At 37.2% G+C, this 14,628-nt stretch overlaps 1 protein-coding gene and 1 pseudogene across 1 annotated transcript in view; both read right to left on the bottom strand.

The window, feature by feature from the left end:
• Window positions 1–2,902, bottom strand: part of LOC107722508 (Y+L amino acid transporter 2-like) — an 18,117-nt pseudogene extending 15,215 nt beyond the window's left edge.
• The window catches only part of LOC107722215 (receptor-interacting serine/threonine-protein kinase 2-like), a 17,845-nt gene continuing 5,186 nt past the window's right edge, over window positions 1,970–14,628 (bottom strand). Inside the window, exons 4-11 of the mRNA XM_016530487.1 lie at window positions 11,484–11,641; window positions 10,600–10,649; window positions 6,500–6,661; window positions 5,137–5,222; window positions 4,880–4,972; window positions 4,687–4,768; window positions 3,401–3,613; window positions 1,970–3,277 (exon numbers count right to left, since the gene is read on the bottom strand). Of these exons, the coding sequence (XP_016385973.1) occupies window positions 2,895–3,277; window positions 3,401–3,613; window positions 4,687–4,768; window positions 4,880–4,972; window positions 5,137–5,222; window positions 6,500–6,661; window positions 10,600–10,649; window positions 11,484–11,641 (1,227 nt within the window). The 3' untranslated portion in view covers window positions 1,970–2,894. The remainder of the gene's footprint in view (window positions 3,278–3,400; window positions 3,614–4,686; window positions 4,769–4,879; window positions 4,973–5,136; window positions 5,223–6,499; window positions 6,662–10,599; window positions 10,650–11,483; window positions 11,642–14,628) is intronic.

Genomic DNA, 14,628 nt, shown 5'->3' with positions numbered 1-14,628 from the left:
CAAGCACGCATCGGAAATGTAACGCCCCTTACCATAATCGCCAGCTTCATCTTTCAATGTAAATATCAAGACAGTTAATAATGTCGTTAGTTTTTTCTAACAAGCCCATTAAGCAATTCAGTATTTGTCTGATATATTGCTGAGATGAGTGCTAAAGTATATTCAGCCTCTGAATAATCTAAAGATGCATTCAGCCTCGTAGCATCACCAGATCGGCACAGTACTTAGAAACAAGTGATATTTTTTAAAAACTATATATAAAAAAAAAATCACAACAACCCATTACAATCCACTTAAGATGCATGTAAGAAACTCTATAAATAAATACAAAACAATAACAGGCCATACTCTTTATATTGTAAATGGTTCCAAATGGTGGAAAGTCAACATAAAAATCTGTAATAAAAAGCTCAAAAAAGTGAAAATGGCAACTACAAATCTGATTCTTGCATTGAAAACCATTCAATGACATCAAACACCAACTTAGCAAGACTGGTTTCGCACTTTGACTCAATTTCTGATCAGTATTTATCGGTGAGGTGCTCATCCGACTCGCATCGAAATCAAGTCCAAAACTACAGCATGAGCAATTTAGAGAAGGAAACATGAAAAAACAAAAACAATTTCAGGACATTCCAGGGGACAAACGTAAACGGTCGTACAGTATGTGGAAAATAATGTTTTTTTTTAACCTTAAACCGCATAAACACATTTCATTACACCAAATACACAAATTAATGTTTTTTTTAGCAACATCATATGACCCCTTTAAAAGTGCTGTAAACTGACCTCTGTCTGCTGCTACATCTGGAGTCAATGACCTCTGGTCAATGACCACCTGTGCAAACTAGGCTACATACGGTAGATGGCACAATACTAACTAAGAGAAACTTATCTAAGCTGAAGTGTGAACAACTCTGGGCTACATATGGTTCAATAAGCAGGTCTCTGATTATCTTATTTATTATTGAGTTAATGCTCTTGACTGACATGCCATTTGAGAACATCAAAAACATGACCGAGAAGCAAAGGCTTGTGTGTAAAGTTGGCCTCAGCCAGTTTGTGTGAATTCTATCATTGTAGACTCCAGTGTACCACCCTATTCAGCCTGGATTGATTCAGCTTCATCGAATGTGCTGTCTAATATTGCTTATGAACAGGATGCTACAGTAGTCACTGTACCAAAAGAAAAAAACAAGGAAAGAATAACATCTGATTGGCTCAATGGAAAAACCAGTGAGGGTGAGAGCTTGGTTTGTTCAGTCTGTCATTGGCAGCTGGGCAAAAAAAACAAAAAACAAAAACAAAACAATTCTACAAATTCTTCTTCTTCATCATTGTAGACTCCAGTGTACCACCCTATTCAGCCTGGATTGATTCAGCTTCATCGAATGTGCTGTCTAATATTGCTTATGAACAGGATGCTACAGTAGTCACTGTACCAAAAGAAAAAAACAAGGAAAGAATAACATCTGATTGGCTCAATGGAAAAACCAGTGAGGGTGAGAGATTGGTTTGTTCAGTCTGTCATTGGCAGCTGGGCAAAAAAAACAAAAACAAAAACAAAACAATTCTACAAATTCTTCAAAAATAAATAAAAATCCAAAGCTTGGTTTGTTCAGTCTGTCATTGGCAGCTGGGCAAAAAAAACAAAAAACAAAAACAAAACAATTCTACAAATTCTTCTTCTTCAGAAAAAAAAAAAAATCCAAACATGCCAAAGCTAACTTTTTGGCACTCAGTATAGTTTTAAAAGGATAAAAATAAAAATTAAGTCGTCTTTACTCATCCTCCAAACCTGTATGAGTTTCTTTCTCCTGAAGAATGTTTTCGCACAATAAAAGTCAATGGGGTCCAAAAAAACTGGACACTGGACCCCACTGACGAAAACATTCTTCAAAAGAAAGAAACTCATATAGGTTTGGAATGACATGAGGATGATGACGATGACAATACTTTCATTTTTAGGTGAACTATCCCTTCGTGGCCAAACCATTAAACTACTGGTGTGCCAATGGACTTTATTTAATGGACTTCTTAAGTAATGCAAATGAAAAAGATATACCACGATATACAGTATGCAACATGTTCAAAAGCTGGTGTTGTCGTAATGTTCAAGGTCATGTCTAATTCTCAAGATGTATTTGTTGACTTTTCTAGTGTAGAACCCATTGAATACACTGTAACTTTCAACCTATCACAGACTTAACTGCATCTACCCTGACAAAGGTCTACATCTGCAAAACGTCTACCAACCCTGACACATAGCGAAACAACCGACAGACTCTAAGTGCCAGTGTGGGAAAAAAGGACTGGTTTACAAAAAGGAAAAACAAAACTGCTGATTCACATGAGTTCATCATCAAGTCCAGACATGCAACTGTGCAGTAATTTGGACGTTTCTTGGCATTATAGGAGGGTGTGTCTTTAGAACTTTACCTCAAGTCTTCTATTTTACTAAATTTGCTGGCATGGAAAGTGCAAATGACAAGATAGAATCGATTGCTTATGCGGTTCACTGCTTTTCCGAGTAGCAGCAACCAGATTCTTTTGATGGCTAGAATAAAGGTTTAAACGTGACAATGTCAAACCACTGTACTGCATAAATAGGCGTCCCTGTCAACAAGGATTTAGGCATTACGCCAACAACCAGTATAGCTCAGAAGTCAACACAAGCCAAGTGGTTATTTGACCGAAGTCAGTCTTGTACGATGCAACCATTCAAGTTGTGAGTCATAGGCACCAACACCTTAACCACAGGGGCAAAAGCACTTGTCCAGGCACACAACGTTTCGGCCAAGCAGCACAAATGTAAGAGCATGTGAACAGGAACCATCCTTAACTGAAAAGAAGGACTCACAGAGCTCCAGAGCTCACAGAGAGTTGGGAGAAGGTCAGAAGTTTCGTGTGGTGTTGAAGGAGTTGGAGAGGAAGGGGGCACTGGGGATGGTATAAGGTGGAGGCGGAGGGCTGGTGGTGCTGAGGTCGGGGTAGGGCTGCAGGCCCATCTGTTTGTTGTCCTGGAGCTTCCGCACCACCACGCGGCAGAAGTCCTCGCTATGCCGCTCGCAAGTGTCCAGAAGCTTCCGCACTTTGGCAGTACGTGTGGGTTGGTTCACGACCAGTTCATAGTCTTCGCGCATCAGCAGCTCACGGGACAACAGAGCATCTAAACTCTGATTGAGACACGCCTCCGTCATCTGTCGCACGACATCCTCCCTTCGGGCAGCAATCCAGCGAGCCGCCAGACCTTGAGTGTCCAATGCTGTGACAAAATCTGCAAGGAAAGTCAAGAGCACATTAAGGAGAGCCTGAATCGAGGATGTCAAAAGTTGATAGCAACTTTGAAAAAGATCTTACAGATGCTTTGGTCCTGTTCAAGGTATCACTAACAGGTTACCTTGTGGATGTGGCTGCAGCGTGAGGGGTTGTATGACAGGAGCCAGGTCACTTTCACTCTGTGACGCATGCGGTTTGAAAGGTATGTTGAGGTCGGACACGGGCTGCGCCGTCTGGTATTCAGGGCTGAGGTTGTTCCGAGAGCAGTGGTCCACAAGAGGCTTTGGAGGATCAAGTGGAAGGGACATTAATGATGCCTGAGCACCTGACACACCTGATGATGTAGAACAGAACCAATAAACTAACCAGTTCAAAGAATCCAAAGACCAGATGGAAATAAGAATAATAGATTAGGTGCATGTGATTACATTACCCCAACATTTTGTCATCATTTACTCATTAGGGTAAAGATCCTAAAGACAACCCTGGGTTATCGTCGATCTAAACCCTGCTTTTAACCCCAGAGTAAAGGAACGTGAAAACCGTTTGTTATGAAACACTGCTCCGGAGTTTGCTCCCACATATCAGCACCAAACTTGTACGGTGTGAAACAATTCTGTGTTACAACATTACAGCTAGATACTAAGCAACAGACACCCAACCCATATTCACATGCTTTGGACAGTCACCGAAACATTTGTTTCAGTGCTTGAGGAAAAAAAAAAAAGTCAAATGGTGATGAAAAACACGTCAATTGGAGTGAAGAAGAGGCCGGTTTATTCGTACCTTTATAGTCCAAAAAGTCTTTTCAGGATAAACTTGATAGCACAGTCAGTAATATATGATACGAGGATGTGCAATGCTAGATCATTGATGTAAACAGGTTGTGTGTGTTCGTTCATCTAGTCAAGGAACTTACGGTTACACTTTATTTTAAGGTGTCCTTGTTACAGTGTAATAATACATTTAAGTACTGAGTAATATTAATTAACTACATGTACTTGCTATATGGTTAGGTTTGGCTTAGGGTTACTTGCATGTAATTATGCATAATTCATTGTTATTATAATAGTAAGTACATGTAACATGTGTAACAAGGACACCTTAAAAATAAAGTGTTACCGAACTTACAGTGTGAAACATGAGCTTATGAATACAAAGAAATAATTGTTATCCCGGGCTAAAGAATGAGTAGTGTGAAACAAAATAACCAAGGATTCTGGTTACCCAGGGTTAACTATTTCAAGCGTGAAAAGCCCTACTATGAAATTTTCTCATTTAGCAATTCCAGCAAATTTGTTTTCATGGAAGAAATTAAGTCAAGTTGTGAACAATACGACGGTGAGTAAATGATGGCAGAATTTCATTTTTGGGTGATCTATCGCTTTTAGAAGAAATAAGTCCTGCCTTGAGAGGGATTTGATATGGTAAGGCAGCCAGGATGGGATATTTCTGCTTCCTGGGAAGAGCTGGATGTGGAACTGCTGTCCTGTAACATGAACAAGAAATTCAGACACTCGCCAGACCATTCTCATCTCTGATTAAATGCTGAATCATCAACAACCCAGGACTTATATTTAAAAAGAACATAGTAACTTACTGGCCAAGGGACGTTTTGCTCCTTCACAATCTTTTCTTCGATTAGTTTCTCATTTGTTTGAGTTGATGAGTAGCAGCTTGATGGCCTCATATACTGAGGGAAAGAAGGCACAAGAAATTATATATACTTTCGATTGTTTTTGACCTCAAAGTGAGAAGACGCCATCAAACTAAGTCCACTAACTAAATCTAGACAAAAATGGGAATTAAAACAATAGTTCATCCATGCATAGTTAGTCTAAACCCTTAAAGGTTCACCTTTGTTCGTTTCACTTCCAACACTGCTTCCAAGAAATCAATCTCATCAAATCTTCTCAGCATGGGCTCCAGTTCAATAAGACAATCTGTACAGTACAGACAAAGCAGCTATTAAACTTCAAAATAATTCAATAAACATATATATTCAAAATGTATGTATGGTCATTTTTACACATTCATCATGCCCTCTTGCTCAATCCGTCATCAGAATAAACAGGCTCATATCTCAAAACACTACTGTCAAAACATTGCTGAAACGAGTTAGCATTTTAGGACTTCCAGTTTAATTTTCCTGAAGGTTTTTTGTATGGGTTTTTGGATAAAATGCCAGAAATAAGGTCTGTGGTTAACACAAGCTCAAGGTATGCTCAGGTTTTATTTGCAATATAAAATACATCAGCAATCAGTGATTTTTTAAGCATTTACTTGTCTTGAAAAAGGTGGTTGCTAACAAGTAGCTAAATGGAACTCCAGCGGTTGTCTGGTACATTAAAAACGTCACCACACCGAACAGGTAAACTCATCTACACACTATCCAAACTTTTCTAACTCAAACTTTCAGGAAATACGTTTTTTTAAATAAAGACTAAAAGAGTTGTCAGAAGTTTAATGGTTGTGACGTTGTGACTGTGGTCATATAATTTATTCATAGCCACCCATTGGGTTTTTGTCAAGGGATCCAGGGTGATGCTAACTTCCGATTTGGCCTACAAAAAACAATCACTGCAGAACTCTATTGTGAACCATATTAGAGCTGACATGATGTGTACCCCAAATCAATATTTGAAGTGGACTTGAGTACCGTTTAAAACATTTTTGGGACTACTTTCTTATCAAAAATATTCACAGAACTCAGGTCTGTGCCAAAAGATCTTACTCAACGTTGCCTGCTGCTTACTAGGAAGAAAAATTGTCTATTGTTAATGGGACATGTTGAAAAAAAAAAACATAAATGGCTAAATCAAGAATTTGGACTTTCACAATGTTTGATTTAATTACTCATTTATTAAACCTTATCTGGTTAAATGACAATTCTAGATGAATGACACATGAAGATGACCCCACTGCTCTCTCTGTCTATTCACAGTCATTTCCTCATTCCCCTGATCTGTTGCAGGCTTTGCAAAACAGAAATCATCATAGGGAAACTCAACATTTTTACTTGTCTGTAACACCAAATTTTATGAGATGACAAAATTGCCAGTAGAGACCAATGACAGAATTGTGGTTAGACAATTAAAATATTTAACAATCCACAAGAATAGGTCACCATATTGGATTGTGACAGCATGAAGTAAACACGTTCAGAGGGATTATGAAAAGCAGGGGAAAGGTCAAAGGTGGGGCACAGGCTGACACTCACTGAGAAAGGAGGGCCGTTCATCTGGGTTAGCGGTCCAGCCGCAAGTCATGAGGTTAATGAGGGTCTCTCGACTGGGAATTTCTGCTGGCAGACTGTCCAGGCCCGTGTCGGGTCGAGATCCTCGGAGAACACTGAACATGATCTGCATGGGATTGGTGGCCTCTGCTCACAGAGACAACAAGAGGACAGTGTCAGAGAATGGAGGAATGGTGCCTGGATAGACAGATGGCTGCAGTTTATGAAATGGAGGAGGAAGTGACCATGAGAGGAAATCTGTGTCATGACTTTTTTTGCATCAAAAACATGACACAGCAAAATGTGCTTAGTATTGAGTAGGGCTGCACAATGAATCGGACTTCACTGGTTGCTGTGTTACTTTGGTTTCAAATAGTAGTATAGTTCAAAATTTTGAATGAGCTTTTATTTTTATATTTTAGTTTTAATTTTACTTTTTTTTTTTTGCAAATTATTAAATTTTTATTTTTTACATTTCAGTTTTAGCTTAGTTATTTTAGTATATCAAGTTAAACTAAATGAAAACGAGAAACTTTGCTGGTAACACTTTAGTTTAGGGACCAATTCTCACTTTTAACTAGTTGCTTGACATACTAGCATTTTGGCTGTTTATTAGTACTTATAAAGCACGTATTAATGCCTTATTCTGCATGATCACATTCTAGATCCCTTAAAGGGGTCATATACTGCAATATAATTAGAAAATAATGTTCTTTTTAGCAACGTCATATGACCCCTTTAATTCACCCCATACCTAAACTTAACAACTACCTTACTATTAATAAGCAGTAAATTAGGAGTTTATTGAGGCAAAAGTCTTGGTTAATAGTTAGTTAATAGTGAGAACTGGCCCCCAAACTAAAGTGTGACCACCTTGCATTGGCAACTAGCTGAAATAAAATCAGATTGTGTTTTTTTTTCTTCAGTCAACATTTATTTTATTTGAAGTAACAGAATTTTTTTATGGTTTTAGTTAGCTTTAATAAGCCTGTTGTTTGCGCTGTATGTTTTCTACTGAATAGAATAAGCAGGGAAAACTTTCAGAGTATTTTAGTACAGTATTCCATCCATGTCAAAGAAGGTCTTTATAACTTCATGAAAACTTGGTTTTGGTATTGTACTGGCATTTCAAACTGTAACCAATCACAGATATGCATTATTTCAATGGTGAATAAGAGGAGATTAAATTAGTTTATAGGCCTATATCAGTACTGACAAGTACTAGACTGACAGATTTTAAGCAGTCTGATTGACACATTCATTATTAGAGCAACTGTTTCGTGAACATTTTTATGAATCGTCTAAGAATGGCATAATAAGAAAAAGGTCTAACAACAGTCTAATAAAACCATATGTAGATGCATACTGCTGTTTACTGTGCCCTTTTCTTAATTAAAGTTAACTGGGCTGGGTATTGCAGCCTTATGTGTTCCAGTTCTTATTTGCTTGTTGCTTCCCCTTATACTGATATTAGTGTTCATGATCAATAATATTCCCATCGCTACATTCAGAGGACGACATTAAAGTTCTGTACCAAACACAGTGATGCACAAATGTTTAAATAAATGAAATATATGTTTGTTGGTTTTGTTTTGTTTTTTTGTCTTGAGTGCACAAAGAGAACTCAATGGATTTAGCCTTAAAATAACAATGTCACTTAAAAAACTCAAAAATAATTAGCATTAATAATCAATAAGTCTAGAATGAGCCTACGTCTCTTGGCTGAAGTTTTTGCATGTTTTAATAAAATGCTTTGAATAAAATCTTTTCATGTTACTGTTGATAAAAATGTCATTCAGTCAGGTTGTAAACATATTTCCAGTCTGCTTTATTAAGAAACACTCAGAAAGAGTGTGAGTGAGCTGTTAACCCAGGAATTTCTAAGACCAATTCAGACCAATTCAGTCCGATTCGTCAACGGTTTTGTAAATCAGATCACTGGAGTCATTGACCCTGGCCCGTATTCTTAAAGCTTCAAAGAATCCTCATTTTTTTAAAGAATTTAGCTTAAAAATGTCTAACTAGGAACTAATCTGAGAACAACTCTGAAAAAGGAAAAGACAAAAACTTTCATCTTAGTGAGGAGGCGGGGTTTGACCCTGTTGCTAGGTATGACACATTCTTTTGAAGACTGTGATTGGTTGTGACAGACTTTGACGATAGCAAGACGACTATTATTATTATTATTATCAGGCTAGTAATATCATCTAATTAATATTAGGGCTTACTTGTTCCATCATATTTATTTTTCCGTGTTTTTACAGTGTTGCGCATTATAACCAATCACACACGATTCCGTTGACTTTATGAATGCAATGGCCATCATCGCTGTACAAGAGATTATAATTATAGTATAAGATTTATTCAACACCGTGTAGATAGCTTCACTGATTATAACGGGAGTGTTTTTTATAGTTCATAAACTCGTGCTAGACTGAAGTCAGTGATGATGTTCTTTGCTCGTTTTCTGTAGCTGCTGTTTGAATAACTGAGGAAATGTAAGCATTGTTAATTAGTAACTTACAATGTTTCTATTAAATTGTTATTATATTAAATACAAATTCAGTCATATTAAAAATATTTTATTTATTTCGTTAATAGATTATTACACTAACATTAGGCTGCTTTTAGCCTTACCCTGGAGTTGGTTCACTCTCCGACTATGAAACTAAGTAAGTAAATAATTAAATTAGCATGATAATATTGTGTATTGGTGATCTCACAGGCTGACGATAGGACGATATGACTATGGAGCATATCGCCCAACACTACTCCTCCCTACTCCTAACAATTTTTAACCTTAAAGGGATAGTTCACCCAAAAATGAAAATTCTGTCAGTAATTACTCACCCTCATGTCGTTCCAAACCCGTAAGACCTTCGTTCATCTTCAGAACACAAATTAATATATTTTTGATGAAATGTGAGAGCTCTCAGACCCTGCATAGACAGCAACACAACTGTAATGTTCCCAGACAGAAACATAGTAAGGACATCTGTAAAACAGTCCATGTGACATCAGTGGCTCAACTTCAGTTTTGCGAAGCTGCGAGAATACTTTTTGAGCGCAAAGAAAACAAAAATAACAATTTATTCAACAATTCTTCTCCCCCGAGTTACGTCTTCCGCCATTTTAGAGAGTATCACAACGCATACGCACGCTTTCTCCTAAGCATAAACAACGCTGATTACGTTCATACGTGCGCTTTCTCCCCCGAATGTAAACAACGCTGATTATGTCGATTACGTTCTTGCGTACTCTCCAAAATGGCGGAAGACGTAACTCGGGGGAGAAGAATTGTTAAATAAATTATGTTATTTTTTGTTTTCTTTGTGCTCAAAAAGTATTCTCGTAGCTTCGCAAGAATGAAGTTGAGCCACTGATGTCACATGGACTGTTTTACTGATGTCCTTACTACGTTTCTGGACCTGGGAACATTAGAGTTGAGTTGCTGTCTATGCAGGGTCTGAGAGCTCTCACATTTCATCAAACATATCTTAATTTGTGTTCCGAAGATGAACGAAGGTCTTACGGGTTTAGAACGACATGAGGGTGAGTAATTAATGACAGAATTTTCATTTTGGGGTGAACTAACCCTTTAAGAGCTCTTTTAAGGGTTAAGATTGATTTGTGAATAACTTTTATCTTAACTAGGATCCTCTCTTTAATTCTAATGGGAAATTAGAATGTTTTTTGAGAATTTTGTCACTAGGAGCAACTCTTTGCACTAAGAATTTTCATGAATATGGGCCCTGTGTAACGCTGAAGCTACTGATTCATCTGTTACTGGAGATTGGTTGTCCTCTTTTGTTTAAGATATTGGCTTATTCTGTATGTTGTTATAAGAAATGAGAACATATAAGGTCAAAATTGTCCTTATTTTAGAAGTTTGGATATGTTTATATGTATGCGAAAATGAAAAAATAAATGAAAAAGAATGCTTTGTTCACTATTTTCGATGTTCACGCACATTTGGGCCACATTCAAGAGCAGTCAGAATGTGACATAAGACATATGAACTATGTGACTGTCATGGAACCCATTGGTACACTTTCTATATTTCATGATCACCCAATGGACCCTACCTTCAAATGGTATCCGTCTTGAAAGCACTTCCCACATGATGATGGCGTAACTGAAAGAGGAAGCACAGAACAGATGAGAGAATGGTTTCGCTGCTGCTGTAAAGTCTCTACATCCACTTCTGGCAATCCCCCTTTGGAGATAAACCACACTGTCCTATCAGTGTAATAATTTCAACATGCCCTCTGACTAAGATCACAAAACCTCAGATATGTTGGCAAGTTGACATTTAGTTTCTATATCACTTCTCTTTTTGGACCACAGCAGTGAAAGAACAAAATAAAGCCCTCTTTCATGAGCAGTTTTGGTGAGCTATGATTAAACCCAGAAACTGGTTAATGTTTTTTTTTCTCAGCCTCTCTCTTTGTTCTGGAAAATTGGTAAAGTATTATAAAAATCCACCCATAATTCCCAATATCCTGTACTGCTATATTCCTCCCTCCCAATCAAAGGGTTTGCACATCTGTTAATCAATGAACTCCCATGACTTTTCCATTCACTTGTAACTTGGATAAGGCTTTTATAGGTTTCTAGTCGATAAAATATTTTAGAGATAAGAGTAACTAGAAAAATGTTTCCTGACTTTTCCAGGCCTGGAAATCACTTTGAAAATTCCCTGACATTTCCAGGCTCACCATATGAACTCTTGAGATAAATTAAGGGTGGAACATGTCCCTCATCTGACAGGAATTTTGCTGAGTCAGCAACAGACTGGAACCATGGTGCTATAAGGACAGCTGAACGTCTTAAGGGGATGCCCCCCGAAAAATACAGGAACTGAAAGAGCAGTACTTTAAAAGCCTGTAGTAGAAATAATATGAAACTCAGAAGGAAGTTCACTCATCCTGTCAAAACTGGAAGCTTTATAAAATCTACAGAAACTGACCTGTACATGTCATATTTGACATCCGCTCTGCGGTTCTTGGAAGGTTCGTACTCCTCAGGTGGCATATAAATGACTGTGCCTCCCATTTCGGCAGGTTTGGAGCCGGACCCTTTAGTGATAGAGAGCTGGCGCCATTTAGATAAGCCAAAATCAGCTATCTATTCATAAACACACGCATACAAGATGCACTTTAGATCAGAGAGGCCAATGTAAAGTTACAACAAAATATATTATACTTCAAAAAATACTTTGAACCAAAATGGGCTTTTCGATAGAGTCTGTCAAGATTTAAAATAAAAAAGGTGCCACTGAACTATATTCGTTACCCTTTTTTGTTACAAAATTCTTTTGAAAGCAAAAGAAAATAACAATCATTTGCTTGCATTTAAAAAAAAATCAATTTTCCAATTACAATGAAAGAAGACTTGGGTTTTGAAGGCTGATGTCAAGACCTTTTTAGTGAATAACAACTAAAAACTTCAGTCTTTTCCTCATGCAACATTATTATATGGTTTCAGAAGACTTGAATTACAGCACACAAATCACATGAAGCAATTTCATGATACTTTTATGGTGCTTTTGTGTCCTTTTTGAAGCTTCAGAGCTCCAGTCCCTATTGGAATTGCAAGTAAAAGAGTGACCAGTACATTATTCAAAATATCTCCTTTTGTGTTCCACAGAAGAAAGCCACACAGGTTTGAATTTACATTATGGCAGAACTTTCATTTTTTGGCCAAACTATCCCTTTAAAGTAGTATAAAGGTTTGCAGACTTCCCAGAGAATAAATAATGAATGATTATGGTATTTTTTAAATCCATATGAATTATGACATGTTAAGACATAGCTAATGAATGATTATTTCATTAGCTCATTTCAAAAGTAAGAGTATTATTCATTTATTATATTTAAAAGGGAACAAAAGAGGCTTTTTATAGGAGTAAGACATTCAAACTTGGGAAAGAAACATTAAAGATACAGACACTAATAACATTCAGACAAACATGGAGTTCAGCAAATACAGCTCAAATGACAACAAAAACATCAATAGCTGATCACCTGACGAGCCTGTGTCTGTGAATGCTTCTCATACTCGCTCCTCTCTGCCCCATGCGGCGCGAATCCCGCGTCATGGACGAGCTGTTCATGCTTGCCGCACTCACGCGCTCTGTCTCGTAATGCTGGTTTATACTCGCACCCGGCTCCGCACCGCAAGTCTCCACGAGTACATCTGGCAGTATGGATGAGGCTTGACGCACGCGCGCAACCTGTGTCGACTCGCGCCTGGCTCCGCGTTTAAAACGAATGTAAATTCAGTCTAACTGCTTGCTAATTTCACTTGGATGAAATGAAACATTCAGCACATTTTCCACTTGCTCTTAAAATCCCAAATACTTAAAAGGAATAAATCAGCCTATGTAACATATATAATACTTTAATAATTGACTTAAGAAATACAGTTCTTTATTTATAAAAAATAAACAAATATTTTCTGTGAAATTAAGTTAATTCTGTAAAAGTAGTTATACCATTATAATCTTGCCTGCTGAAAAAAAAAACAATAGAACCCCTCCCAAAACACAATAAAAAATGTAATGGATTTCAGGGTTATAATGGGAATTTGTTTGGTTTTAATGTAAACTATAATGGTGTCTATTTGATGGATTCTATTGGTGGGATGTAATCTGGCAGATGGCAACCAATAGAACAACAGTAATTCCTATTGGAATAATGCCCAAAACAAAAAGGAATTTTGTAATGGTTTAATGGAAACTATAAGAATTTCTGTGATAGTTTCTATTGTTTTTTTTTCAGCAGGGTAATGATACCCATACTGTGCTGCACATTATTGACAATATTGAGCTGAAGCTTGACTTTGCAAATTTAAAATCGCAAATCAAATCGCAATCGCAATATCTGTCAAAAAAAAATAAAAAAAATCGCACAGCCCTAATTTTCATCTATAAAACGATAATGAGTTCAATAAACGTTCGATGCAAAGTTTATGCACCAAAAGCGGAACGAAACAGCACTACACACGACCACTAAACAATGCTGTGAGATCCAGTGTGAAGCGCTTAAATTCAGCCAACAACACAAATGACTCAGTGATTTACACTAGTTTAAAGCCAGATGAAACAGCACTGACAAACAGGAGAAACACTGTGCACAACAATATGGTCAGAAGGCTTTTCAATCTACAAATCGCCAACATTTACCAGGGATTTACTGTAGTAACAATAACTGCACCGTTGTATTGTGGCAGAAATACGGGATATTCATATCTAATTAAAGTCAGGCAAAACACAAACCTGTTTCTTGATTTGAAAAAATAATCACTCACTAGAACATGCAGAAAACTAAGAAATAAATTTTTCTATTAAGATGTTTCTTTGATTAAGGAAAAAAAGACTGGAAAAGTCCAAAGAACTCACAAATGTGAAATGTCATGTTCTGACTAGGGCTGTGCTATATGGACAAAAAAAAACTATCGCGATTTCTTTGATCAATATTGCGATTTCGATTTTAATCACGATTTTGACACACACAGACATGCTTTACAGTCATTAATGCATTGTGTGAATTTGAAACATATTTCCAAAAGAAAACCAATTATAGCTTTATCAAAAAGCTGTAACGTGTCTCTAGAACAGACATAAGGCAAAATAATCACTAAGTAAAGGTGTAACAAAATGTCTCTAGAATAGACAAATGGCAGAAAAAAGAAAAAAAATCCCGTGTCCAAGGATTTTTTTTTGCCATGCATTGGTCATAGAGCTCTTTGTGGCATTGCCTCAGATGTTGAACTAGATTTGTCGCGTCAAGTTCACACGTGCTCTGTCTGCAGTGCGTATACAGTATGTGTATGCGGTGCAGAAGCAGCACGGACTCATTTTGCTTTCGCACAGGACGCATTTGCAGTCCGCTCCTGATCCGCGGCTGTTTACCACAAACACAACATTTATCCATTATTTTGATTTCAAATCCAAACGTTGTTTCTGAAAATGCTTTTTCAGCATTGTGATTCTCTTTTATCACAGTACAGTAATACAATCTTTCATAGACATATTCACGTTTAAACGCAATAAATATACCTTTGTTTAACTACCACCACGAGTGCCATCTATTATTGCCTTATCTAAAAGT

Source organism: Sinocyclocheilus rhinocerous, unplaced genomic scaffold (assembly GCF_001515625.1).
Source record: "Sinocyclocheilus rhinocerous isolate Xijiao unplaced genomic scaffold, SAMN03320098_v1.1 scaffold161, whole genome shotgun sequence".
NCBI lineage: Eukaryota > Metazoa > Chordata > Actinopteri > Cypriniformes > Cyprinidae > Sinocyclocheilus > Sinocyclocheilus rhinocerous.
This window is presented reverse-complemented; position numbering and strand designations above follow the sequence as displayed.